Below are 27883 nucleotides of genomic sequence, written 5' to 3' on the forward strand. Positions count from 1 at the left end.
TGCACGAAGAGTTCCTCCACCTAAAACAAGGAATGGCTACCATCACAGAATACCATAAGCGATTCCTCGAACTAGCACGATTCGCACCAGAGTTAGTCCCTACAGAATCGACTAAAATAGAAAGATTCGTATCGGGCCTCAACTTCGAAGCCCGAAAAGCACTAGTAGTGAGCGGGCCCCGGACCCTCAACGAGGCTTACTCCAGTGCTGCCAACCTTTACCGAATCCAACTACTACAACGTGGGGTTCAAGATCAGATCCGAAAAAGGAACACAGGAGGAGGGGCACCACCAATAAAAAGAGCAAGAACCGACACCAACCCGAGGCAAAACAACCCAACTGGACCACGACCGCCCCCAAGAAACAACGAAGCCAATACAGGGGGTTTCCCTTGCCCAAAATGCAACCAAAGCCATAGAGACAGGGACTGCATGGGGAACCCTTGGCGGTGCTTCAACTGTGGGAAAGAATGACACAAGGCCTTCCAATGCCTACAACCCTCAAACTCGCGCCCCACAAACATGGGCCAACACGGAAGCACAAGCAACCAAGGAAACCACGGTGCTGATGCGTAGTATATTTGCAAACAAATAATTCTCGGAGTACGAGTTATCGATCCACAGGGAAGTGGTTGTATCAAGCACTAGTTACTAACTTATTCATTAGAGCTAATCCTAACAATTACTTAGATGATTGATTGGCATAAAATAAATAAAATAAAACAGAGGTTCAGGATTTTGAAGACAATTAGAGAGAAGTTGAGATTCATGGGATTCAAGTATTTAATCACCTAGTGCCAATTATCGTTTGCAATATTTAGTTTGGAATTAAGATTTGTGTGGGAATGCAAAGTGGAATCGAATTACTCCCGTAATCTCTATTCCTAGTGAATTTCCACTCCCATGGCTTAAACACCCAATAAGATCAAAGATCAGCATTCAATTATTCTTAATTACTACCATCTCCCGATTGGCAACAATCTAGAATAAACTTCCCCTAATAAGTTCCCCTTTCCCAAGGACCAACCATTAGGTGCAATCGTGTGTGCCCTAATTTATGCCCCAACTCCCATTGGTGACACAAACATGGCTATGAAGCTAGTAACTATGGCCATTAATTACAAGCATCAAACAATATTATCACGATTGCAACACAAGTATTAAACCCAAATAATAATATATTAAAGAAACTGAGAGCTCAGGCACATAGGTTCATAAACACTTTTACCCAAGAATCTCTAAAAAATTTAGCCAAGAATGACTAAATTATACATGGCAAATATAAATAAAGAATTACAAATCATCAAAAGAGTACAAGAATTAACCAGACGATTTTCCCAAATCTCCCTAGTCTTCTTCTTGCTTTCCAAGACAACTTGTGGCTCTTGATTTCTCTCTTTCTTGTCTCCAAGAATCTCTGAATTCTCTCCGTCTCCCCGTGCTCCCATTAGGGTTGAGGAAGGAGGGATTTTATAGTGGGTACAAAGTTGAGATGAAATAGGAATCTTGTACCAAATTGGACTCAAATTCTAATTCCTATATTTAAATAAAGAAATTGTCGTCTTTAATGATATTTAGAATTTGGAAGATTCCTTGAATTGCTAACTTTTAATATGGAGATATGAGCCTTGAAATCCGCGCAATTGATATTAGGAAAAGAGATCTCGCGCGTGTATTGAATTTTGCCCAGCTGCGCCACTTTAAGCGTCTGTTTTTTTATCCGCGCCACTTTAGGCGTCTGTTTTTATCCCAGAAACAGACGCATATTCGACGCGTCGAGACTTCCTGTGCGCGAATTGGTTAGCTACTGGAAAATTTCGACGTGTCGAGCCCTTGGCTCGACGCGTCGAGTCCACTGGGCCCCGAACTCATCCAAAATTGCTCCAAACTCATCCTTGAACTCCCCTTGGTCATATCTTTGACTTAAAATGGTTCAAAAACACTAACAAACACCGTAAAATATTCAAAACAAGTGTGAACCATAATTAAATGATAATTGCAAGGAAAACATGTATTAAATAAGCAAAATTAAAGAGCTTAATTACTGTGATGATTCAAAATAACCATAAAAACAAGCACAGATGTGATAACATCAGGTGCCCCCGGAAAGGTATTCATCATGAGCCGCACACAAGCCGAACTCGGGGACGAGGGAGATCACAACGAAGAAAACATGACCCCAGAAGACGAGGATCACGCAAATCCACCCGAGGAAAATCAAGAAGATGAGTTCTGTTTAGGATAAACTAAGAAACCCTTGTAACCACCCTTATAGTAAAACTGCTTGTTTAGTTTAACCACTTCGAAATTACTTTGAGTAAGATCGAAATATTTTAGCATAAGTAAGGGGAATTAAACATCGACAAACCACGAGGAGGGCCAATCAAATCCCCTACCACGAGGAGGGCCAACCTAGTCCAGCCGACGACATGCAGAACACGGCATTCCTTGAGGCCGTGCCTTCGTCGCTGATTGAGCTGCGCCATCACCGGAAATCCATTGTTGATTGTGCTGAATGAGAAAACGACGGGAAAGGATGGATTTTTTTTGTTTTGTTTTTTAAATGAAAAAAAAAACCATCATCTCCTCCAATCAACAATGACCGCCGGCGACCGGAATTCCAAAGAGAACACGTGTGAAGTAGTAGGAAGCAGTATCATAATAAACTAATTATCCAAATTGATTTTTTTTTTTGTTACTTAATGCGGAAAAAAAAAACTTAATTTTTCAACAGCCCAGACTTACAATTGCATACAATTATTCAAATACGTATCTCAAATATTCAAATATCATATATATATATATATATATATATATATATATATATATATATATATATATATATATATATATATATATATGCAATTAAAAGAACCAGGCAGAGATTATACATGCGACTGATATCAACTGTTATAATAAATACGTCACATGCAAACTATAATATGTGACACAGGATCGTACTAACATCCAGCCATAGTTCTTGTATTGATGATGATTGAATGATCCGGACTGCTGCAGAGATAACACGAGTATTTTGTCTCTCACTTCTACTCAGCTCTCTCTAGATGGTGTATGAGGAATGTAATATGAGCAGTGAGATGACTAATGATCTTATATAACCACTGGCCATCATTGTGGTTGTATGTCTTTAGGTCTCCTAAACCCTAACCAGACTCCTAATCATAATGGTAGTCTAGCTATTAGGTTATTAGGATGAGAGAGGAAAATCAATTCAGTTTCAGAAGATAGGAGTTACAATACTAAAGAGATTAGGTTACGTAATCTTCTCCTACCTAATAGACTAATCTAAGTCAAACTAACTAACACCACATAAAATAATAATCCTATTACAATAGAAATAATATAGAGAATAATAACATTACTAACGATTAGTGTTGCACCACATATCAAATACTTAATATTATTATAACTTATCCTAATGTTATAATAATAACTTATAAGAAAACGTTACAAGATATATATTGTGAAGTGTATTTTTGTTGTGAGTAGGAACACGAATGATGAAAATTATTTGGAATTACCAGCCATTATTGGAATAAATAAAGGGAGCTTTTGAGTTTCATAAAAAGAAAAGAAAAAAAAAAGAAGATTATGGCTACGATCCACAGTTGGAATCATAGATATCTATGCAGGACGTGAAGTTCTTTTGAAAATTGTGGTTCAAGCTATTCTCTCATATGCAATGAGTGTCTTCCTTTTGCCTAAAGAGTTAGCTGGAGAGATGGAGAGCTATGAATGCATATTGGTGGGAAGGTGGTTGTGGTGAAAGGAAAGAAATCAAATGGAAAGCTTGGGAGGTCTTTGTATGCCTAAGAAATGGGGTCGAATGTGGTTTCGTAGATTAAGGGATTTTAATGTTGTTAGGATCGATGCGGTTCACAACACCAAAATACAATAGCAACTTGAACTAAAAATACTGAGAATAAATTTCTAGTGTAGGATTTAGAATAAATCATACACAAAATAAGGCAAATTGAATAAGCATGTTCTGTATTGGCAAAAAGATATTACAATAGGAATTACAAATATAACTCTTTATTTTTACTCTCTGGATTTTGCTATACTACTCTCTGTATCTCGAATGGGATGAACAAATCTGATGGGATAATTTACAATGAAAGGAATTGCCTATTTATATCAAACCATGTGCCTAGAAATTTCCAAGCATTTAATGCTATTCTTCTCTGCAAGCAAAAAACTTAACATAGGCTTTTTCCCTTACACAAACCTTAGCCCAAGTTTTTCCCTTTAGGAGAAACATATGCCCAAGCATTTGTCTTATTTAAACCTATTCCCAAAACCTCATCTCAAGCATTTGTCTTATTCAACCCTATGCCCATGCTTTTTCCCAAACAAAATCTCCTCTCAAGCATTTACTCCTCCAAACCTCATCCCAAACAAAACCTTAGCCCAAGGTTTTAAACCTCTGTCCATTTCTACATTTGATTATTTACAAATGTGGCTATGTTATGTAAATAATCCTGGCGTATCATGCAATATCTTGATTCTTTTGTGGCAAGGATTTATAAGTATAGATATTTCCCCAACCCTTCTTTTCTAGAGGCTAGGATTCTAGGAAAGATTATATCAGTTCTTTTATTTTGTCAAGCTTGCAAGAGACCCAAGAGGTTATTAGGAGACATTCTAGATGGAGGGTGGAAACAGGAAACAATGGTCCTGTTTGGTAAAATGGTTGTTAGCTGATAACTGTTAGTTGTTAACTGATTGTGTTAATTAGAGGGTATAAACAGTTGATAACATTAGTTATTGTAGAAAAGTATTTGGTAAATTAGCTGCTAGCTGATAACTGTTTGGTATAATTTCTTTTCTCAAAAAACTAATTGAAAAAATTACTTGGAGTAGCTTTTTGAATTTTAACTTTTTAAAGTTGCAAAAAACTAATTAACCAAAAATTTATTTTAATATTTTAATTAAATCAAACAATTAATAGTGGTTAAATAAGCCAAAATTGACCTATAGGGCAATTTTTTTTTACCAAACAGGGCCAATATCAAAATTTGGCATGACTGCTAGCTCCCTGACAATATGAATACTAAAGTATCAACTTTTCCTTACCCCCCTCATTGAGCAGGGTAATGTGGCATCACTTCTAAATTTACAAGGGGATGAGGAAATTATTAAAGACACTTTCAATGAAAGAGATGCCAACCTAATACTTAATATTCCTATTGCTAAGGCAAACATGGAAGACAAACTGATCTGGATGATGGAGGATAGTGGCAAGTTTAGTGTGAAAAGTTGTTATAAGGCTCTTTCTGGAGAAGCTAATATTAAATGCAGTGGAAGAATGGACATCAATGTGGAACCTGCGAAAATAAAGAATTTCTTTTGGCAAGTATGTACAAATTAAACTGCCTCCCCATAACGGATATTTTGATAGCAAACAAAGTTGATTGCCCTAGACATTACCCTGTGTTTAAATGCTGATGAATCTATAGGGCTTGATAGAATTTGGTTGGAAGTTTCTTTAATATTGGGGCTATCATTCTTGTATAGATCGGATATCCTCCGGATTTTATTTGTACTGTTTTCGGTTCGGATATGTTTTCTTAGTGTAATGTGCGGTTTATAAATGTGGTTTACCTCTATTGTTGACCCAATCATCTTTAAATAATGATTGCGTGTGATTAAAAAAAATTTGTCCTTTTGCAAGCAACTAATCTCAATAGGGAAGGAAGTACTGAATTATCACACAAATAGAGTTGGAAACATTTTGAAGTGAATTCCAATTTTTTTTGGCATTTTATCGAACAACTCGCGGACGAACTGGGATAACAATTGAAGTTAACTGTTAAACTTCAACAATGAAGGATTAAGAATTCTGAAGGAAATAAGGAATAATGGTAGTAGAACAGAACATTCTTTCATTTAGAAAACTAGTATTCAAAACAGGTAGAAATACACTCATAAATAGAAAAATAGTTAACTCTCTGAATTAACGAAATAATTTAATATACATTGCGACATAACTGGAAAGAAACCAGAGCACAACAACCAGCCCATCTCTCATGAATGTAAGGTGCAATTAGAAGTGGTTGAAACTCATCTTCAACTCTTGGACTTGGAGTGTTTAACCAGCCAATCGATAACAGAGTCGATATTGGTAGAGTTCTTGCAAGAGATCATGAAGCAGCAAACCTCTCGGTCAGTTATTGATTTCAGTCCCCTACAGAATTCACAAAAAAGAACAATGGTGAAATCTGGAGTTCAATATAGAAACAAAAACAAGCAATGAAGACGAAAATGGAGAAATCTCGAATGAGATCCCCCCGCTTACATCTGATCAGTCAAAGCTTGCTTGGATAAGGCACCAGGTTTGTCAATCTTGTTGCCCAATACGAGCAATGGGATTCCGCTCAATGATTGCTTGCTCAGAAGGTCATGGAGTTCGCTCTTTGAAATGCTGAAGTTATCACCATCAGCAGCGTCCACAACATAACTGTCGCAAAGAACTAGGTTAGATCCATTTGCATTACCTCGTCCTCGTTTAACTGATCATATATGATATTTGCCACACTATATCATAAATCCTTATCAAAAAAAGATGGAACCGAACTCAAGGAGCTCAACTAGACCAAACCTTATCTAGTTATTATCGTTGTTTAGATACACTGATGACACACTGATGACGATGATAAACAAGTTAACAACAAAAAAACCGGGAAAGAGAAACGTACACTATAGCAGAAACTGCACGACAGTATCTCTCCCACATACTACGGAATCTTGGTTGACCTCCAAGATCCCACAACTTTATGGTGACATTGCCTTTAGTCACCTTTCGCATATTAAATCCCACCTGATAACACACAATAACTCTTTTCATTATAACAAAATCCAAAAGTACCAGCTAAGATTTGAAAGTGGAAAAGGTTGATTGAATCTAAAAGTTCCCATCGAATGAACTTACCGTTGGTATCATGTCTTCACTATATCCACCAGTCTAAGAACGAAAATGAGTGAGAAGCCATTTATAAAATCATTAGACCCAACAAAATTATATGGCAGAAAAATATAAATGAAAACTAGAGAGACCCTAGGCTTTATCTCCGATTATATACTTACAGCAATAACATTTACAAGAGAAGTTTTTCCTGCATTCTGCAGCCCTATCAAAGAAAGCTCCATTTCCTGCTTGAAAAAGAGGCTGAAATAACAGTTGAAACTTGTAAGCACTTGTAATTCATGAAATCATCAGTCTGAGATAGAAACGGCAATTCACTACAGTATTTGAACAAGAAGAATAGAAGAAAGATGCATTTAAAATTCAGTATGTCATATGACACAAGTTTTGAAAATTGAAACACTAATGCTAGAAATCAGTTCCATGATTCGTTACCAAAGAGCTCACTTTTGCTCAAGGCCAAACTATTTCTAGAATATCGCTTTGCCATAATCCGAAATTCAACTTTCCCTTTGCCTAGCATTTAAGGTTTGTAGAAAAAAATTACAAAATGACACTCAGAGGAAAGTTCTAATTTACCACAATCCAGAGAAAAAGAACTTTCGTTTGCCATAAAAGAAGATGCTGGATTGCAATTGAGAGATTACTGAGCTAAACGCATTCAAAGTGCATGCAAGAACATCAAAATTGCACATTTTTTCAAGTTAATTAATTTCATTAAGCCATTAAGGGAATCTACAGAAGATAAAAAAAAAAAAAAAAAAAATCAAAAAAAAAAGAAAAATCTTCAGGTTGTAAACACCAACACGAATATTCAGCACACCCTTCCTGGAGTAAAAGGTTCATCCTTTAAACATAGGCACAAAGCCAAGAAACAGTTTTTAAGCCAAAATCTTAAACACAACACTCCTCTCAATACATATTTCCTGTCCCCCTCCCCTTCTTAGAGGTGAGTCCATGGTGGCCAGGCCATTAAATTGAATAGGAAAATACAGCATATTCGCTGATTGTGACAAAAACAAAAAATTCACAAGAATAGTATCAGCATATCAGTCATTCACCCAGCAAGCACATATCAATGGTTCACACCACCAAATTCATATTCCAGACACCAGATAACAAACTAAACTGATCAAAATCTTGTAAAATTAACTTTGATAAAATAAGAGAAAACAAACAAACCTCATTGGAGAAACACAAATTCACACCAGAATTTTAAAACAAACAATTTTTTTAAAAAAAAAAAAAAAAAAAAACATAAAGCAGAAAACGGATCCTAAAACCAGGGCCAAAACAAAAACTTGTTAAAACAACACCAAATACGAAGAATACAAAACAATCCATACTCAAAGAATTCACGGCATGAAAACAGTAAAACATATTCGAAAGAAAATTGGAAAACAAAAGCATTGCCATCAAAATTCAAAATCTTCCAACCGAGGGTAACATTTATAGAGAGAGAGAGAGATGGGATGGGTTCACCTTCTTAGCCAATTCAGAAAAGCTTCCCAGAGACCCATGGCTGACACAGACGCGAGGAATCGGAAACGCGAAGAGAGAGAGAGAGAGAGATCTGCAAAAATCCGAGTTTGGAAAGCAGAGAGATCTCTCTGAGAGAGACACTCCCTTTCTGATCCTAAACTCCGAATCGAAACTCCGCTAATGATTATCGTACGTAAAAATCAGCATATGCTGTGTGCCAAAAAACAGCGAATTTATCATTCATCGCGATTTGTATCCCAATCAAAGAAGGATTCTTATGGCAGGTGAAAATCTAAAATAAATTGCGAACTGACCCCGTAAAAGTTTGTTATTTATGGAAGAGCCCCTTCTTGATAGGCTGGCAGCTAGATTTTGCTGTCGTATTAGTAACGTGGACCAATAATCGAGTGTTGTTTTGCTGTATTAGACTCGCACTCGCCAAGAACGGCGCGTGCATTACACCCCTGTGTTGATTTGAATTTTAATTGGTGGCTGGGGCAGGATTCTATAATGATTTGGACGGTGGCGATATGTCGTCGTGGCGAAGGCATATAGGTTTAGTTCTTGTTAAATCCATAATATTTTATATTATTAATTTATGTCAAACTCTTAAATACGGAGTATAATATTTAATATTTTGAAGGAGATTGATAATAGTTAGTTTAAACACAAAATTTGAATTATATATTCAAACTAGTATTTGTACCCGTGCGATGCACGAAATATATTTGTTATAATATATGAATTATAATTTGTTTCATATTCGATAGTGTATATTTTTACGTTGAATTAAAGCTTGTATGAGTGTTTCGAAATTGAATTAATTGGTCTCATTATTTTTATGTGTAGTAATTTAGTTATAGAAATTTTTGTAACAAAATATATACGTAATATGTAGATATGTAACAATTTTATTATATTGGTGCACGCAGAATATATAATATAACTGTTTCGAATTATACATTGTTGAAAATCTCTTTGTAGACGACATTAGTAGTAGTAACATAAGTTTGTCCATCATCGTCTATAGCTAAAACCTTAAGGCCATCAGGATGAGTGACTCGGGAAAAAAGTCACGTACAATTGACCGTGATTAAAGACTGGTTTTTTCAACAATAAGACGACATGAGTTAGTGTTTGACCCTAGCTTTTGTTGATAGTCATTGCATATGCTAGCATCAACGAGAATTGTTTACACTGGAACTTGAACGACAATCTCGTATCAGAAGGGGTGAGAGTCATTCGTGGTATAAGAACTTTGGTTCCTTGCTGCGTTCCATTAACTATTCTTGCTTCGACAATATGATCCGCCAATCTTGTAACGATGAGGCGCGTACCGTTACAAAGACCAAGAGAGTGGTCTATGTTCCGCAGTAACATAACAAGTGCCCTAACCTTTATTGTCAATGAATGATTAGGAAGTCCAGACAATCTCAAGCTATTTAAAAATTCAGGAGTGTGTACTTGTGAGAGATTATCACCATCTGATTCTGCCTTACACAAAGAGTCACAGCTTAAATACGTCCGACCTTCTACAGTGATCATGTCACACATATACTGATTAATCTGATCAACAACATCTAAAGTGAGTGAGAGTATTGCTCGTCCTTCTAGGTGCGACTCTTCTAGCATTCCATAATTTGTGGTTGGGAAGATGCTTTCAACTATAGTTGCAATTGGATTAGGCCCACACTTCAACATAAACCTTGGTGGAATATCGATTTCAAACAAACCGTTGTTTACAAACCCTGTAATCCTATCTCCGATGTCTGCAATCCATCTTGAGAACCAATCAACAGTTTGTTTATCTTCGTTTGAAGCTAAGCTCTGTAGTCTCAAGTTCTTCGTGAGCCTCAATACCTTGCAATTCCTCCAGAGATATGAAGAATTAATAGTGGCTCCCACAACCATTGTCTCGTTGATTTTGGAATAACTGGAAGAATCTGTCTAAAATCACAGCCCAATACTACTGTATTTCCACCAAATATTTTCTGATCACTCCCAGGTATGGTGAATCGCAATATATCCCTCATAGTTTTGTCTAAAGTCTCAAAATAGTATTTCTGTGTCATCGGTGCTTCATCCCATATTATCAATCTGCTCATGCCTTGCGAGATATTGCAGGTGGAATCTTCATTCACTGAGAGTGGTATAGCAAATCGAGAATGCGCCGTCCTGCCACCCAGCAATAGCAAAGATGCTATTCCACTTGAAGCAACGTTTAGAACAATATCTCTGCGGCTCCATATCTTTGAAGATAATGTTCTCCACACGAACGTCTTGCCTATTCCTCCGTAACCATACACAAAAAACAATCCCCCTCCATTAGAATCAATATCATTAATGACAGAGTCGTAAACAACCTTCTGTTCGTCCGTCAATTAGGTTACCAATGTTTCATGCTCTGCTTTCAATGATTCTTTGTCGTACGCCAACTCTTCGGATATCAACATGTTTTCCGTCATTCCAATGCTATTTTGTTCTGGAATTGGCATTTCTGGATAGTCGCTCAGGCTCTTCCCCCACAAAGACAGTAACTTGTCTAACTCGACCAGAGCAAATTGTTGTTTATCGTATTCCGATAGCAACAAATCTACATAGTTTAGAAACAAAGCGAAAACATATTCAAAAAATTGGTTTTTGTATAAATCATGAAAAGCAAATAATAATGTCCAATAAAGAGATTGCATGTTGATGTACCTGGATTGTGCATGAGCCTTCAACGATGAAACTGTGCATCCTCTGCAAGTAATTGCCAGACGGCATTCCACACCACCTTAGGTCTAGTGATTGAACTTGAAGTGAGCAACGTAGCAAACAACCTTCGCAATGCAGACGCGGATGCCCAGTAACTGGATTCAGTAATACCGTCGATGTACTCCTTATCATCATCTAATAATCCATACTCATAACACGCATCCCTAAATGATTTGTGAATGACCCCCCCAACAGTGCGAATATCCTCGTGACTTGAAGGTCCACGTATGATATTTAAAAGACATCTTAGATAGTATAATTCTCCATACCCTGGAGGAACATAGAACAATCGTCCTATGGAGAATCCTTTCTTTCTTGGATGCCATTCACGCAAGTCTTGTCTCCAAACAAACTTACTGGGGAACTCTGCATAAGTGAGCGATCGAGCATCTTCGTGTTTTTTGTTTGCCTCAAACCAAGCTGTGAACTGGCTCTGCTTAACCGTTTGGTTCTCGACAATCTCGTCGAGGCTTTGATCTTCCCCATACACAACATTCTGTTGGTGCTTTAAGTGGAAATTTAACCTCTCGACAGGTGGTGTGCGATAATGGATCACTACCCAAACAGTCGCCAGGTGGCTTCACATGCGGATATACAGCGACAATCGTAGTACATGCTAATCTCATCAACCACATCACCATTGACTGCATTCACAGAAGTACTCATGAACTCTGCCGTGACTCGATCATTTCCTTTATTGACATATTTGAATAAATATTTGATCGATCTCAACTGGTTGCACCATTCAACGTTAATATGTGCGCGATATTTTAGAAACAGATGTTTATTATGCAGGACAACGTAACGGTTATCAAGTTGGATTCCATTCCTACTGATTGTGCCTCTATTGTCGCGCCTTTTGTAGATTGGGTAACCATCTTTATCTAGAATCGTCTGACTAACATATTTTTTGGGGAAATACTTGAACATTTACCATTTACCATGCATGGGGAATTCTTTCGGAGTTGTCCTCACGGTCCGTGCAACATAAATTCGCTAACTGCGTCAATGTACTCATTGTCAGCATCTGGGCCTGGAATCTCAGCAGAAATCAAGGCATCAATTTCCGGTGCAGAATGTGCCTGATTCATTCTTTTGGCAAATAGCAATATGTGCGTGTGAGGGAGTCATCTTTTCTGAAATTCAATTGTGTAGATAATTGTGCAGAAAATAAAAATTAAAAAAAAAATTATACATAGAATTTAGATTTAATTACGACACATTAAAGTATTTATGATAATCAAATACCTCCACAGATGTCGCCAAACAATTTTTTTGTCTTCTCTTCAATCATAGCATCAAGTTTCATCTTAAACACGCGACAAACAATATCGGGTCTATCCTCAGCTTTAAGTCCACGTTGTGCAACATAGCGCTCAATCTCAGGCCACTTCGGGTTGCATGTGAATGTTATGAATATATGAAGATAACCAATGTGCCTACATATTGCCATTGCATCTTGATAGTTTTGAATCATATACCTAGCTCCGCCTGTGAATGATGATGGCAGTATAATTCTTTTACCCCGAGTTGTGGGATCTAATTCGCCCCTTGTTAATACATCGCTCAACCCCTGATAAGCTTCACAACGCAACGCTTTCTGATGAGTTCTAATGTAGACCAAACGTGCATGTTCGATCATTGTATATGCATCAACCAAGTATTGTTGAAATAACCTCCTAGAATATAACAATGTATGCTTCTCATTTACCTTCTCATGTATATAGAATGAGAAATACTCTTTCGGGCTAATTCTTTTCCTACCACCATGATGTCCTTGGCTCCATGCATTAGAAAATGTAATATCTTCACGATGACCATCTTCACCATATGGGAACAACAAAGGGTACTGTAAGGGCAAATATACAGGGTTCAAATGGTTTATTCTCTTCAACTGTCCAGTCTGGCTCTCAATCAATATGTCCCGATCACCCATCGATGTGTCAAGGTCCCCGACAATAAGTGTTGCGACCTCATTAGCGGTAGGTAAATTGTATGTCCTTCCATCTGTATTCCGCCTGCCGATTAAATTCATTTTAACCTCAACAATTGGATTAGATTGAATTTTAGTTCTTGCCATTCTGAAACATTTTACCAAAACATTATTTTCGTCCAGCATATTCTTTAATTCCTCAACAATATTTTCGTGGATATCCCCTAAGTTAACATCTCTTATGCATAGGAAACAAACATACATAAATAAACAATATATTTCATTGTTGGTGTAAGCGAAACAAAATGTATAATGTATTTGGATACTTACGTAACAGAATTGATGCTATTTTTTATCTCATTATCTGTGTCGTAAATATATAATTGTGCAAACTTTGGCATGGAACCTTCTCCTGGAACCAAGCTTCTAATTCAATGATAATTTTGACCACTTATCTTAAAAATCGGAGGGCAGATACCGGTGTTGATTGACTTATCGACTCTACCTCCTAGAGATGTGAAGCAGAACATGTTATTATATATTAGAATATTGTTGAGGAAGTGTCTGCTCTGTTCATTATTGTCAAAGTATAGGCTCTAGAGAACAGGAGGAGGTTCCTTCATGCAAGGTAATTGTATCTTGCCCTCGTAGCAACATTTTGAGTATTTCGGCAATCTTCGCGTAACATTTTGATTTGAGCGCTCATGTCGCCAGTATAAGGCACCACAATAATTACAGGAATGAGAAGCATCTCCAAGGTCCAAATAGGAATCTAATTATATAAATAGTTAATATTTAATGAAGATGAACATAAAATATTTGTGAATTAATAAAAATGAAAATTACTAAGAATTGTGAGTTCAAAAAAATTACCATATCTGTTGTTTTCACATACAAAATGTTCCAAATCGGTATTTAAATTCCTTGCATTCGTTCTTGATGATATTGTACTGGAAGTTCTCACAACTGACCGCAAAGCACAATTAGATTGATGATGTGTTGGTCTTTGCACTGAATAAATCATAATAAATAGTTATTTATTATTGTAATAATGTTAAAAAGTTGTGCAAACATAATAGCTCTAACAAAAATGGAACAATTCGTGAACACTGTAATAAATATTACCGTTTGATACATCAACTAATGGTTGGCGTGATAAAGACATTGAAGTTGACATATTTGACATATTAAAAGAACGTGGAGTGGACGGTGGAGACATGTTGCGCACATCAACTGCAAATTTTTTATCAAAACATATTTAACATGAGATTAATAGTATATGTATATTATGTTATAATTCAAACATCTATAACCTAAAACTGAACGTATACGACATACAAAGAAATAGACGTATATTTAATATAAGAAAATGTTACCATCTGTTGAGACAGTGAAGGGTGTTGCCGATCGAATGTCACTGTTCAATGTGTATAAATTTGGGTTGGTAGCAACTGCAAATACAGTTAACGCGTAAAAATTAAATAATAATTAATTAAATAAAATGATATTAAAAAATTATTTAGCATCGACGGATAAAATAATATTTTGAATATAACATATACCATTTGTGATTGCACTCAAAGGTGTTCCTCTAGTGTCCACGTGATTATCTTCGACCAAACTTTGATGAACATTAACTATTGCAAAAACAAAAAAAACAAAAAAACAAAAAAAAAACAAAACAAAAATACGGAGAAATATAAGTGTTTAAATCATTCTCATATAATAGATTCAATTAAGACAGAAGTATGAATGGTACTCTAAATTGTAATAATTTTGGAAATAATAATAACAAATAAATGCATGATAATTAATATGAACATGTTAATTGTAAGTAATCAATAATTTGTAAGGATAAAAATACTGAATATGTATTTATTAGAATTTAAAAGTTATTACGAATAATGTGAATGTTAAAATTTAATACCATTGCTTGACATATTAATATGTGTTCTTGGAGAGGAAATCATAAATTCACCGTACAATAGTTCACTACCTGCCATTGCAATTATTTATATGAAGTTAGGAAATTTAAAAATGATCCAATAAAATAGTTACTAATGACTGTGCTAAAAAATTCTATTTATCAGTCATTGTTGGAGTAACTGGTCTAACTCCTGGTGCACCAATAGTTGATTGTAATGATGATTGAGCATTATGAACCGATATATTTGATCGCAACAACGATGCTTGTGTATTATGCTGATTACACAACGACTCGTTTTCTAAAAAAAATAAATTGATAAAATTTAAATTAGTGTGAAGGAATGAGTAATGATGACGATAAAGACAAATAAGATTGTTTAGTACCAAAAATTGAATAGTATAAATTATTTACATATTTATTAGTTAAGCATTTGTATCTTACATTTTTTCATTACATATACACAAATAACAATGATTTATCCCAATGCAATACTCTCTTAAAGTTTAAAATTTTTTAGGAATCAGTAAGCTATTCCCACTAAAATATTAAAATAAGTTGTTGGTTAACTAAAACACAATTTGTATCTCCAAACAATTAATCAATTAAGTGATTAACTCAAATTTTGTGAACTGAAGTTTTAAATTTGTAAAATAAAATCTATAATAATAAATCTACAATTTTATTATTATTATTATTATTATTATTATTATTATTATTATTATTATTATTATTATTATTATTATAAAATGAAAACATACCCACCCGTATTCTTTCTTAACTTAAATGACATTCGTACAGTAGGCAGTTCCACAGCACAAAACAAATGAAATCCCTAAATTCTTTGCCCCATATCAAATGTGAAGAAATAGCGAGAAGCAGAATCAGATGCAAGATGCAATGGGAAAGGAGAAGGGCGAGAATCAGATGCAAGAAGCAATGGGGAAGAAGAAGAGCGAGAATCAATGGCAGCAAGGATGAATCGATTTGGGTTCGTTTTTTTCAATGTTTTTTTTTTTTTTTTGGTTTTTTTGTTTTACTTTTATTTGTGAATTAAAAAATATAGTTTCTGTATTTGTTGTGTGTTCTGAATTTTGAGGATGAAGGCTTTCGTGATGAGTTGATAGGTTTTTTCATTTATTATTTACTTTTAATTTGTGAGTTTAGATGTGCATGTGTTCTTGAGTGTTGTCTATGGCTTCCAATGAGAGGGGGATGTGTTCTTGAGTGTTGTCCATGGCTGCCAGTGAGAGGGGAGAAAAGAAGGGGATTGATGGGTAAATTGGTCTTATAGAAATTAACCGCTCTACCCCAATTTCAGAAACCAAAAAAAAAAAAAAAAACACAGAACAGAAGCACAACTAAATAGACTTTCGTTAACAATCATAGAAGAAGATTAATAATTGCAAAGAGACAGATGTAGGTATTAAACACTACTACTTATTGAAACAGACAAACAGTACATATTCGAGATTGAATAAAAAATTATAATTAAATCTGACCTTTGTCTGTGATCTTTTGTTTCTTCCTACCTCTTAGTATTGTATTGTCGATCCCGTTAGTTTCTTCATCTTGCTGGTTGTGTGAATTCTACTAAGAGCATCCACAATGGTTGGGGAGAATTAGGGGGATAATGTAAGAGTGATTAGGAAAGAGAAGATGGGAGGGGAGAGAAAAAAGAAAGAAAAAAAATAAAACTAATTTTTTTTAAAAAATAAAAATAAAAAAAGGACGCGTCAGGCGTGCTGTCAGCGTGCTTGACCGTCACACGGGCGCGTGCAGTGTTTTGCCACAAGCTGTGCGCGAACGCGCACAGCCTGTGTTGCTTCTTTTTTTTTTTTTTTTTTTTTTTTTTTTTTTGTATTTTCTTACATTCACCCCACATTTGCAGTAATATTATTTCTCAAATAACCTACACCCACATCAGCTATTATCTTGGGTGGGGAGAATTAATTCTGAAATAACTCCAAATAAACCACAAGTGTGGATGCTCTAAAATGATTGGAGATATGAAAACATTAAAGAATAGTTCAATTTGGAGTGCAAATTTATAATATTACATATGGAAATAGTAATTAAATATGTAAAATTATTTTAATGAATGTAACTTATAATAGGGAATTTTTATTAGGACTATTAGGACTCTATTATCCATATTAGACTATGACTATATTATTCGTGTTAGACTAGGATTCTATCTAGCAACTCTATATATTCGCTCCCTGTACTCTCAGACATTATTATTGAATACAACACAATTATATTCTCATCTGGTATCAGTTAGCCAGGGTTTTCTTTTCCAACATCCATGTTCCTCAGTTTGTAGCAGTAGCCGATGGCATCAAACCAAGATACATCGTATCAGAAGCGGTCCGGTCAACGACGTGACGTTGATGATCCGTGTCAAATTTGTAACGGTTTCGGCCACACGGGAGCCCATTGTGTTTGGCGTTATGATGATCCGTGTCAAATTTTTGACCGTTTTGGTCACACGGGAGCCAATTGTTTTTGGCGCTATGATGATCCGTGTCAAATTTGTGACCGTTTTGGTCACACGGGAGCCAACTGTTTTCGGCGTTATTTAGGGGCTCCGAGTTTTCAGGCTAATGTGGCCGTCTCTGGTGATAATGGTGATTCCAACGGTCCTCATCAGTGGTTCCCTGACACTGGTGCTACAAATCATGCAATGCCTGATTCTTCTTTGATGACTTCTGCGACAAGTTATGATAGCCGGGAGACTCTGCGAGTCGGCAATGGTACATGTTTGCCTATTGTTAATGTTGGTTCTGCTTCGTTAGCCACTGATTCTATGTCTTTTAAGTTACATGATGTTTTGCATGTCCCTGGTCTCTCTTCTTCTCTATTATCTGTCCAGCGTTTTGCAAAGGACAATAATGTTTTCTTTGAGTTCCACCATCTTTGTTTCTATGTGAAAGACATTTTGACCAAGAAGGTTCTTTTTAAGGGACATGCGTCTGGGGGTCTCTACACATGGCCTGCGTCTTCTGCTTCCCCTGCTGCATTTGTTGCTGCACGGTCCTCTTACGTTTGGCACATGCGGTTGGGGCATCCTCATTCTCGAGTCTTACGTAAAATTTTAGCGTCTTCGTCTGTTGGTACATTTAATTCTAGTGATCTTCCCAATGTCTGTTCCTCTTGTCAATTAGGAAAATCTTCTCGTTTTCCTTTGTCTCGTGTCGAAACTACTAGTACGCATCCTTTGGAATTAATTTATTCAGATATTTGGGGCCCTGCGCCATTACTTTCTGCATCTGGCTTTAAATATTTTGTGTTGTTTGTGGACGATTACACTCGTTATATGTGGTATTATCCCATGCGTGCTAAATCTGATTTGTATGCTATATTTGATAAGTTTCGGTCACTAGTTGAACGTTCCTTTTCTCGCAAGATTATTTCTTTTCAATCTGATTTAGGGGGAGAATATAAAAAGCTTGGTTCCACTCTTGCGTCCTTAGGTATTCGTCACAGGCAATCATGTGCGTATACTCATGAACAAAATGGCAGGGTAGAACATAAGCATAGGCATGTTGTTGAAACGGGACTAGCATTAATGGCTCAATCCTCTGTTCCGTCTTGTTTTTGGGATTATGCTTTTGAAACTGCGGTTTATCTAATCAATAAAATGCCCACTCCTGTCTTATCTGATAAATCTCCTCATTATCTTTTGCATCGGTCTCCTCCATCTTATTCATATATGCGTGTTTTTGGGTGTTTATGATTTCCAAATCTGCGTCCCTATAATCGCAACAAACTACAGTTTCAGTCATCCTCTTGTGTCTTTCTAGGATATCCTCCATCTTTACGTGGCTATCGTTGTTTAGACACTAACACTAACAAGGTTTTTATCTGTCACCATGTGCGATTCGATGAGGCTGTCTTTCCTTTTGTTGCTTCTGTGGATTCGCAGGTTCCAGAACCACGCCCGGAGCCGTGGGGTGTTGCACCAATTGTTTTTGGTGGTGATCCGACTATTGTCACGGCTCGTGACCCTCCTGCCGCGCCCATAGCCGCTTCTGACCACCACCGCCAGCAGCCTGCTACTGCCGAGCCCGTGACCGAGTCTGAGCGGACAGTCATGGACCAGCCGGCTCCTCGGCCAAGAGGCCGGCCTCGTGGTCGGTCTCGTCATGTGCCCTCACCCGTTCGCTCTCATGGAATGAATACGAGAAGTTCGGGACCACATGATCATGTTGCTTTATCTGCTGCTGCTGTTACTCCTGAACCTACATGTTTTACTCAAGCGGTTAAATTTCATGAATGGCGGGATGCAATGGATTTGGAATTTAATGCCTTGGTGCACAACAATACATGGAGGCTTGTTCCCTTTAAATCAGGTATGAATGTAGTTGGATGTAAGTGGTTGTTTAGAACCAAGAGAAAGGTTGATGGTTCGATTGAGCGTTACAAGACTCGGTTAGTTGCCAAGGGATTCAATCAAATTGCCGGCGATGATTTCTTTGAGACCTTTAGTCCCGTTGTTAAACCGACTACGGTACGTCTTCTTTTATCCTTAGCTATTTCTCGTGGATGGACTATTCGACAGTTGGACATACACAATGCTTTTCTAAATGGCAATCTCACTGAGACGGTTTATATGCGTCAGCCCCCTGGTTATGAAGACAAAACGATGCCCGGGCACGTTTGTCCCCTTCAACGTTCTTTATATGGGCTTAAGCAAGCTCCCCGTGCTTGGTTCACTCGTTTGCATGATTTTCTGGTTTCTGCTGGTTTCTCACATTCTAAGACGGTTGTCTCTCTATTTATATATTCACATGGAAATACTCGTTTATATTTTCTGGTTTATGTGGATTATATTTTGGTTATGGGATATGATCCGGCTCATGTGACTGCTCTTATTGACAAGTTGGCTCTTGAGTTTAAAGTTCGTGATATGGATGTGCCCTCATTCTTTCTAGGTATTGAGACCATTCCGTTGTCTGATGACATGCTTCTGTCTCAACAACGGTACATGAAGGATATTCTAAAACGAGCAGGTATGGTTGATTGCAAGCCCGTGGCTACTCCGGTTTCAACCACGAAGGCCGAGACTGATGCCGTGGTACCATACGCTGATCCCACTCAGTATCGCAGCTTTGCAGGTGCTCTGCAATATCTTACAGTAACTCGGCCTGATCTTTCCTATGCAGTCAATCGTTTGTGTCAACACATGCACTCTCCCTCTACTGCAGATTGGGCGGCTCTCAAGAGGGTGTTACGGTATGTAAATGGGACACTACATCTTGGTCTTAAGATTACGTCTTCTCCTTCTCTAGATATTCATGCATATTCTGATTCGGATTGGGCTGGCAATCCTGATGATCGCAAATCTACTAGTGGTTTTGATGTATTTTTGGGGACCAATCTTGTCTCATGGGTTTGTCGAAAACAACGTACTGTGGCTTGTTCATCAACTGAGGCTGAATACAAAGGACTGGCTGATGTCTCTGCAGAGGTTACTTGGCTCGTCTCTCTGATGAAGGAAATCGGGTTTGCGCCACCTTCTGTGCCCAAACTCTGGTGTGACAATCTGGGAGCTACTTATCTGTGTGCTAATCCGGTGTTTCATGCTCGCACCAAGCACATTGAGATCGACTACCACTTTGTTTGTGATAAAGTCGCGAAGAAGGAATTACAAGTCAATTTTATTTCTACCAAAGATCAGATAGCGGATACTTTTACTAAGTCTCTTTCGTCTGTACGTTTTAATTTACTCCGTTGCAAGCTCAATGCTTTGGCTGACCAACCTTGTGCTTGAGGGGGAGTATTAGGACTATTAGGACTCTATTATACATATTAGACTAGGACTATATTATTCGTGTTAGATTAGGATTCTATCTAGCATCTCTATATATTCGCTCCCTGTACTCTCAGACATTATTATTGAATACCACACAATTATATTCTCATCATTTGAGCATAATTGTATCTTTGATTTATTTACTTGATTAAATTATTTGTAATATTCTATTTTGTAATGTATTCCATTTAGCACATTTTCATTTTAGGTTATACCGAATGCAGAATTTCATTAATTTTTTTACCTTTAACTTAATTTAAATTTGTCTTATTTGGCAATGTCGATTTAGTTTACGATTAGTCTGCTACCTCAGAGGTAACTACATTCATATAATATAAATCATTAATATTTTCAAACATATATATTTTCTCTTTTAATATTTATCGGTGTCGGTGAAAATACAGTTCAAGCCAAGGCCTTATAAGCCACTTTATGGCGGTGGACTTCTGAAGTGTCAGAAGCGTAGTGCATTCAAGTAATAGTGTATCAAAAGACTTGAAAGGTATTTTATTCGAAGCATAGCGGTTTGGAGAGGGAGAATCTCAGCCTGAAAAGGTTTCATGATCATCAAAGGAGGTATGAAGAAGAAGAAGAAGAAGAAGAAGAAGAAGAAGAAGAAGAAGAAGAAGAAGAAGAAGATCATCTCTGCAAGAAATGTGGCAAAGTTTTTGATTACATAAGGGCTCTGAATGGACATATGCATATTCACTCCAAAAGATCCAGGTTTTCCCGTGAAGAATCAGTGGAGAGCTTATCATACATGGAGAATCAGTGCCCCCTTCGGAAGAAACAATTTGCAATAAGGTAGGAAGTTTCTGAGAATTATCCATTTTCTGTTGCTTCTGATTTAGAAGAAGTTGCTGTGTGCCTGATGATGCTCTCAAGGGGTTTTCAACAATGGGACTTTGTTCTTTGAAACCGAAATAATTTACAACTGAAACTTAGAAAAATATAAAGCTTGTTTGGAACTTAAGTTTAAACTCTGTAAATCTGTTTTCACATCTGGTTCTGTTTTGTAAATCTGCCATGAGTCTCAACTGGGCTTAGAATAAACCACAACTTGCTTTGACTTTTTATAGTACAAATTGCACTATTATTTTAAAGTAATAGTTCCATTTTCTTTACATTGCAACTTATCACTGATGTAAACATTGCTGTAGCTGTTGAAGCATTACAATAAATTGGAAATCTTGCTAGGGGAGTAAGAACCCATTTTGCAGCAAGCTCACGGTTGTACACTTTCATGGATATGAACCTGCAATCTGGATCATAAAAGACACCTCATAAGTAAAAGGTAAGTTGTTCTGTTATCTTTGTTCCATGGTAATATAACTTTGTTCACGAATAGTATTAGAAGAACAAAGTGTAAAAAGTAAGAATCATAATGTAGTCTGAAAAAAAAAACTACTTTGCCATACAGGCACAGTTGACTTTAAAAACAATAATCACCAACTAAAAGCTAACAGAATAAACCATTTGTTTAGCATGAAGTATATTAAAAACTAAACAAATCACCAACTAAAATGAGCAGCTAAAAATTTATATTGTTTATGATTAAACAACAGCAAATCAACATATAGTATCATGGATTTGGTTCATTCTTAGGCTTCTTTAAATTCTTTGAAGATGATGAACAATCCATATTTATTCTCTTCAAAGACTGCTACTTTAATTTGGATTAGACAATGATATAGCTTGCAGTGGTTCAATCCCCTGGTGGAAAACAATTAAAAACATTAGCATTAAAACTATTTAAAACACTGTATAAAAATATGTTAAAGATAGTACAAACTTGTTCACTGCTATCTTTGAACTCTTTTTCATTAGCAAGCTTCCTAACCACACTTCCTTGTTCTCTTTTATTGACTGAAGTACATACTCTCTCATCATTTTCCACTCCTAGAACAGTAAAAGCAACATTTCCATCATATTTGAATTGATCTTGTCGTGTGACTATCTTGAATTTCATTGTCTTTCCAATCAATTCTTGAATCTCATTGGGCATACAACCCTCCTATGTGAATCAAATAAAGATTAAAGTAGAAATTATAAAACTTCTAAACTTGATGTGATTCCATCGCAGTCCTATACGAAGTTGATTACCAACAATATCAGTGTGATGTTCAGCTACCATTGAAAATCTGTGTAAAAAAAAGTACAAAAGCATAAATACGTTTGTAGGTGAGAGCTTTGAGTTTAGCACAATGGTGACTTTAAATAGCAAATCTTTAATTATTACTATATTTAATTCTTTAATTATTTTTTTACTCTAGGAAATCACACGGAATATTTAATGCTTTTAATATTAATTAACACACGTATGAAATTATTCTTTCCATGATCAGAAATTATTTTATTATCTAGGAAATCACACGGAATATTTAATGGTTTTAATATTAATTAACACACGTATGAAATTATTATGAAATTATTCTTTCCATGATCAGAATAACATATGGAGCGATTGTGGAGCAAAATGTGGTGCAAATCACACGAAATATTAAATGCTTTGAATATTTATTAAGTTTCACGCATATTTGACGAATATATATGAATTTAAATTAATACCCCTAAGTTTGGGGGGGGGGGGGAATTGTTTTGGAGGATTTTACTTATATATATAGAGATATAGATATAGATTAGTGAAATTTTAAGTGACTTAATCTTCAAATAAAGGTTTATATGTATAAATTATAGAAGGATAATTTTATTTTCAGAATATTTTTTCTAAAAATAAAATCTCTTAGGGGTGTATTTAATCATGACTTTTATAAACTTACTTTTATGAACTTTAACACGGTGTTTGGTTGGAAGGAATGAATTAGGGAGAAAAGAATTGTAATCCAATGTGAAAAGAATAAAGTGGGAATAAAGTAGGAATTCAAATTACATTGTTTGGTAGAAAGGAATAGAATTATTGGGGATGAGAAAGAAGAATAAAGACTAAAATGCACTTGTCTAATAATAATGCTAACAATAATCAAGGGTAAAACATATTCATCCCTTTTCCCTTTCCTTTCTCATTGAATTGCAATTCATATGGGGGAGGGTATGAATTGGAATTTAATAAAATGAGGGATTGCAATTATGTGGAATTGCAATTCCCTCAAACCAAACACGTACTATAATTCGGGTGGCCAAAGAATTGGGCTGTAATTGAATTCCAACCAAACAAGTCATAAAAGTTTGGAGGTATTCAATTCAAACTTTTAGAGAGTCTTTAACGGACTGTTTGGTTGCCGTTTAGGTGTAGTTGAATTGCAATTTCGCGGAGACCACAATTACGTCGTTTGATTGGACTACTACTACCACTACCACTGCCGCAGCTACTGCTACTACTACTACTCCTCCTCCTACTGCTACTACTACTCCTCCTACTGCTACTGCTACTGCCACTGCTACTACTACTACTGCTACTGTTACTGCTACTGCTACTGCTACTGCTACTACTACTACTACTACTACTACTACTACTACTACTACTGCTACTACTGCTACTACAACTACTACTACTACTACTAAATAATTTTTTTTCCTAGTGTTTGAACTCTTCATTTGTTCCCTGCGTATATATTTCGTGTGTGTGCGCCTACGTATATACTCTCTCATTTCTTCGGTCCGAATATCTCCTCTGTCTGGTCTCTGTCCACCTTTTTTCTGTCCGAGAAATATTACTTCATCTTCCCTTCACCTTTTTAGCCTCCCTACACACCTTCTCGCTTCCTTCAACCGATTGTTTTAGTTTTTTTTTTCTTCGGCGAGGTGGAAGAGGCTTGTTTCCAGATAATTCTTCATCTGCATGCACCGATTTATTTTTTCTCCGGTTTCCTACGCTCCATTTTCTCAGTTTTACCCCACCCCCTATCGGAGCTGTAATGTGCGATCTGGAACATGCATGACCAGATCTGTAAGATCTGGAACCGAGAACTGGACATGATCGGGTCTACAAATACAGAAGGTGTCTTTTTTTTTTTTTTTTTTTTTTTTTTAATTTTACCTAGCTTTTGTTTATTTAGGTTTTTTTTTTTATAATAATTATATACAGTCATGGCTTTGACATATATATTGTATGTACAATTACCTACAAAAATCCTTCATGCATATATATATGTTTGTTTTTTAGACTGTTATTACATCAAATAGTATATTTGTATTCCAACATCTTTTTTAATCTGCTTTTCTCACCTATAGAACAATTATTGTATTTTTCTTTGTGGTAAATCATACTTTTAATGGGCACATATTGAAAGCAAAGCACAAAATCATGGAAAAAGACCTGCATTATAAGTTTAAAACATGAACAACATGTATTGAATAGTACCTCTATCTTCAACCGTTTAATTTCTTTTGCCACCAATGGTAGTTGACCCCTTCAACTCTCATTGTTCTTTACTCTGTTAAGTATTATCTTCAAAAGGTTCATCCTTTAGCATGAATATACATTGAACATGTTCCTCAGTTCAATGACTTCTATAGATAAGCCTCTAGATTACTTTATTCTGATTATCAATGCAATGAATTTTTTTTCTTTACTACAACGTAAATTTGTCAAAACAAATGCAATGCATTTAGATACATAAAAAAACTTAATTTGGTATTTAAGTGGTAATCTACTGACTACTAACGAATAAGGAAGAATAATAAGCAAAACATTTTCATTGTTGCATGACTTATCTCTTGATTATGAAATAAACATTCTCGCCTTTTAATATATTTACTTGTTCTGCTTTCAGTGGCCAAATATGTGTGCACTAAACCTAAGCGAATAGCTTTGGTGGTCTGTTGAGGGTGAATCAGCCAACAAAGAATGAAGTGCAGACATCTTAAGAATCCCTGAATTACCTCTTAAACAATATGGTGCTTTCGTGATGTTGTTCATGATTTTACTAACTTATGTATCTCTATATATAAAGAGAGATTTTGTGTGTCTGACAATCTCATATTTATTGCATGCACGGATGCGAAGAGTTATTATTTTTGAAACAACACGTTTCTTTGTCCCCAAGGATTCAACTCCGGGAAGGGCAATCTCTTCAACCAATAAAAAATAACGCAAAAAGAAAAAGAAAAATAAGCAGGAAGAAACTGGTGTCGTTTACTTTTGGGCGGGAATTTCTCACCAAATCTATTTTGCTTTATTATAGTTAGGAGCTTTGTGTAAGGAATTATGTTGTCAATGAAACAAGGGGAGAAAACAACATAAGAAACCAAGAATGTGTTTTTCAAGATCAACAGGTTCTTAATTTTTTTTTCTTTTTCCTTTCTCTTTAACTGTTGTTACCTTCTTCTAAATATGTCATTTTTGGTTGTTTGGAATATAGGGTATGTTTATTAACGTACACATACCTAAGGACATTGTTTGCAAATAATAGAATGACTTCAAGGAGGGAAAAGTTTAAGGGATTAGGAATTTCCTATGTATCACTAACTTTTTCAAATACAAAACAAGCATTTTGCGTTATATGATAAAGTTCAAGCATGACACTATTGTGAAGCAGTATAAGCGTATTAATTTTCCTAAAATTATGTTTCGGTTCAAGACTTTCCCTGCCATACTTCCAAAACAAGATGTTGATGAGAAAATGTTGATGCGTAAGTGTTTGATAACCAAAATTGTAACCTGGAAATTGTTTGTTTCAAAGAAACAAACAAAAGTGTGACATACTATGTTATTAACATATGTTTTTAGATGCGATTGGTAGAATTGTGAAGATTTATTCCCCACTAGAGAAGGTTATAGCTGGAAAAATTAAAACAAAAAACAAACAAACAAACAAACAAGACTGATAGACTTTGTCCTTGAAGATTTGAGATAATTTTTTTTTTTTTTTTTTTTTTTTTTTTTTTACTTTGGTTCTATGTATTACAATAATTCAGCTATATATTACACTCTGAATATATGTGTTTCAATTATGTGTGCAGTAAAATTCAGATTAAGTGCACACTTTGGGATGACCATGTTGATCAACTTATTCCTTATTTCAATAAAGATGTTGCTAATCCAGTGATACTTTTGATCCAACTTTTTCGGGCCAAGTTTATGGACAGTAAGTGTAACTTTGTATTTACTTCACACATAATTCCAAACCTTAATATCTTATGTTTGGCAGATGGTGAAGTGCGCATCTGCAGCTCTTTCGATGCAACTCAGTTGTTTTTCTCTCACCCCTGTAAGGAATTTGTTGTATTGAAGAGCAGGTGAGTGTACCTAGGAAATCTTTCCTAATTTCATCATTGTTCGTAATGAATCCTTAAATGTTTTCTTGCTGTGTTGTTTTAATAGCTTCATAGGTGACTCTAACCCATTGAGGTGTATTGATTCCTCATCTAGGCTTGATGTTGGTCTTCCTAATGATGGTGTTCCTTCTAAGGAAGTGTTGGTCAATTCTATTGAGGAGATTTACAGCAAAAAACATGTAAGCTATGATTTTATCATTGTAATCTACTTCTGTTTGTATATAGTTACCTAAACTGTAAATTTAGGTAACTATATGTGGTTGCTTTTATCAAATTAGGTAAATATATATGGCAACCATTTAGTAGCTAACTGTTAAGGTTTTGTTCTCATTTAGCAAGTGTTTGTGAGTGATGATGAAGCCTGTGTTGGGCTGGACAATGTTTCTTAAGACTTTGAGCCGAAGCAGCGTGTTGAGCTTGATGAAATTCCTGAGGATCTAGATGATGAGGCTGTTGTTGTTTCTCTTAAGAGGTGTCTAATGAAAGATTTTGATGACATAGTATATATATATATATATATATATATATATATATATATATATATATATATATATATATATATAAAATAAAGTTCAAATGCGGCGGGGTCTTCCCGTGCGGTCGTGCGGCGGAATTCCAGAATACACCAACAGTGTTAACAATATTGCACCAACAGTGTAATAAAAACACACCCCAATGAAATGCAATAAAACATCACAAAATACACAACATACTCAAAAAAATACACCATATAACTCACCACCCCCAATGGTGTATTTCCGAACAGTGTATGGTGTTTTTACTCACA

At 35.9% G+C, this 27883-nt stretch overlaps 2 protein-coding genes and 1 long non-coding RNA gene across 3 annotated transcripts; all 3 read right to left on the reverse strand.

Moving 5' to 3' along the window:
- Nucleotides 1-5882: 5882 nt before the first annotated feature.
- On the reverse strand, nucleotides 5883-8679 carry LOC109168925 (ADP-ribosylation factor-like protein 8a). Its single transcript, XM_019317788.1, has 6 exons — nucleotides 8428-8679; nucleotides 7107-7188; nucleotides 6952-6984; nucleotides 6719-6840; nucleotides 6319-6480; nucleotides 5883-6207 (listed from the first exon to the last, which is right to left on the reverse strand). Exons 1-6 carry the CDS (start codon nucleotides 8463-8465, stop codon nucleotides 6090-6092), a joined length of 555 nt encoding a protein of 184 aa, XP_019173333.1. The 5' UTR covers nucleotides 8466-8679; the 3' UTR covers nucleotides 5883-6089.
- A 704-nt stretch (nucleotides 8680-9383) lies between these two features.
- Nucleotides 9384-11140, reverse strand: LOC109168891. Its single transcript, XM_019317747.1, has 5 exons — nucleotides 11128-11140; nucleotides 10818-11020; nucleotides 10398-10676; nucleotides 9892-10287; nucleotides 9384-9464 (listed from the first exon to the last, which is right to left on the reverse strand). Exons 1-5 carry the CDS (start codon nucleotides 11138-11140, stop codon nucleotides 9384-9386), a joined length of 972 nt encoding a protein of 323 aa, XP_019173292.1.
- Nucleotides 11141-11697: 557 nt separating this feature from the next.
- Nucleotides 11698-26398, reverse strand: LOC109168906. The gene is made up of 3 exons (XR_002052132.1): nucleotides 26238-26398; nucleotides 20450-20455; nucleotides 11698-11708 (listed from the first exon to the last, which is right to left on the reverse strand). It is a non-coding gene; the product is annotated as an uncharacterized LOC109168906 (long non-coding RNA).
- Between the last annotated feature and the right edge of the window lie 1485 nt (nucleotides 26399-27883).

The sequence above is a fragment of the Ipomoea nil genome, unplaced genomic scaffold (assembly GCF_001879475.1).
Source record: "Ipomoea nil cultivar Tokyo-kokei standard unplaced genomic scaffold, Asagao_1.1 scaffold3231, whole genome shotgun sequence".
Classification (NCBI taxonomy): domain Eukaryota; kingdom Viridiplantae; phylum Streptophyta; class Magnoliopsida; order Solanales; family Convolvulaceae; genus Ipomoea; species Ipomoea nil.

Coding starts and splice junctions, on each gene's coding strand:
- LOC109168925 (XM_019317788.1), bottom strand. CDS start 8,465: ATGGGTCTCTGGGAAGCTTTTCTGAATTGGCTAAGAAG. Junction 6,985..7,106: donor CTCTTGTAAATGTTATTGCT/GTAAGTATATAA, acceptor TTTCGTTCTTAG/ACTGGTGGATATAGTGAAGA. Junction 6,841..6,951: donor GTGAAGACATGATACCAACG/GTAAGTTCATTC, acceptor GTGTGTTATCAG/GTGGGATTTAATATGCGAAA.
- LOC109168891 (XM_019317747.1), bottom strand. Junction 10,677..10,817: donor AAGCAGAGCATGAAACATTG/GTAACCTAATTG, acceptor TTATCTTCAAAG/ATATGGAGCCGCAGAGATAT. Junction 9,465..9,891: donor ATGGTGATAATCTCTCACAA/GTACACACTCCT, acceptor GATGGCCTTAAG/GTTTTAGCTATAGACGATGA.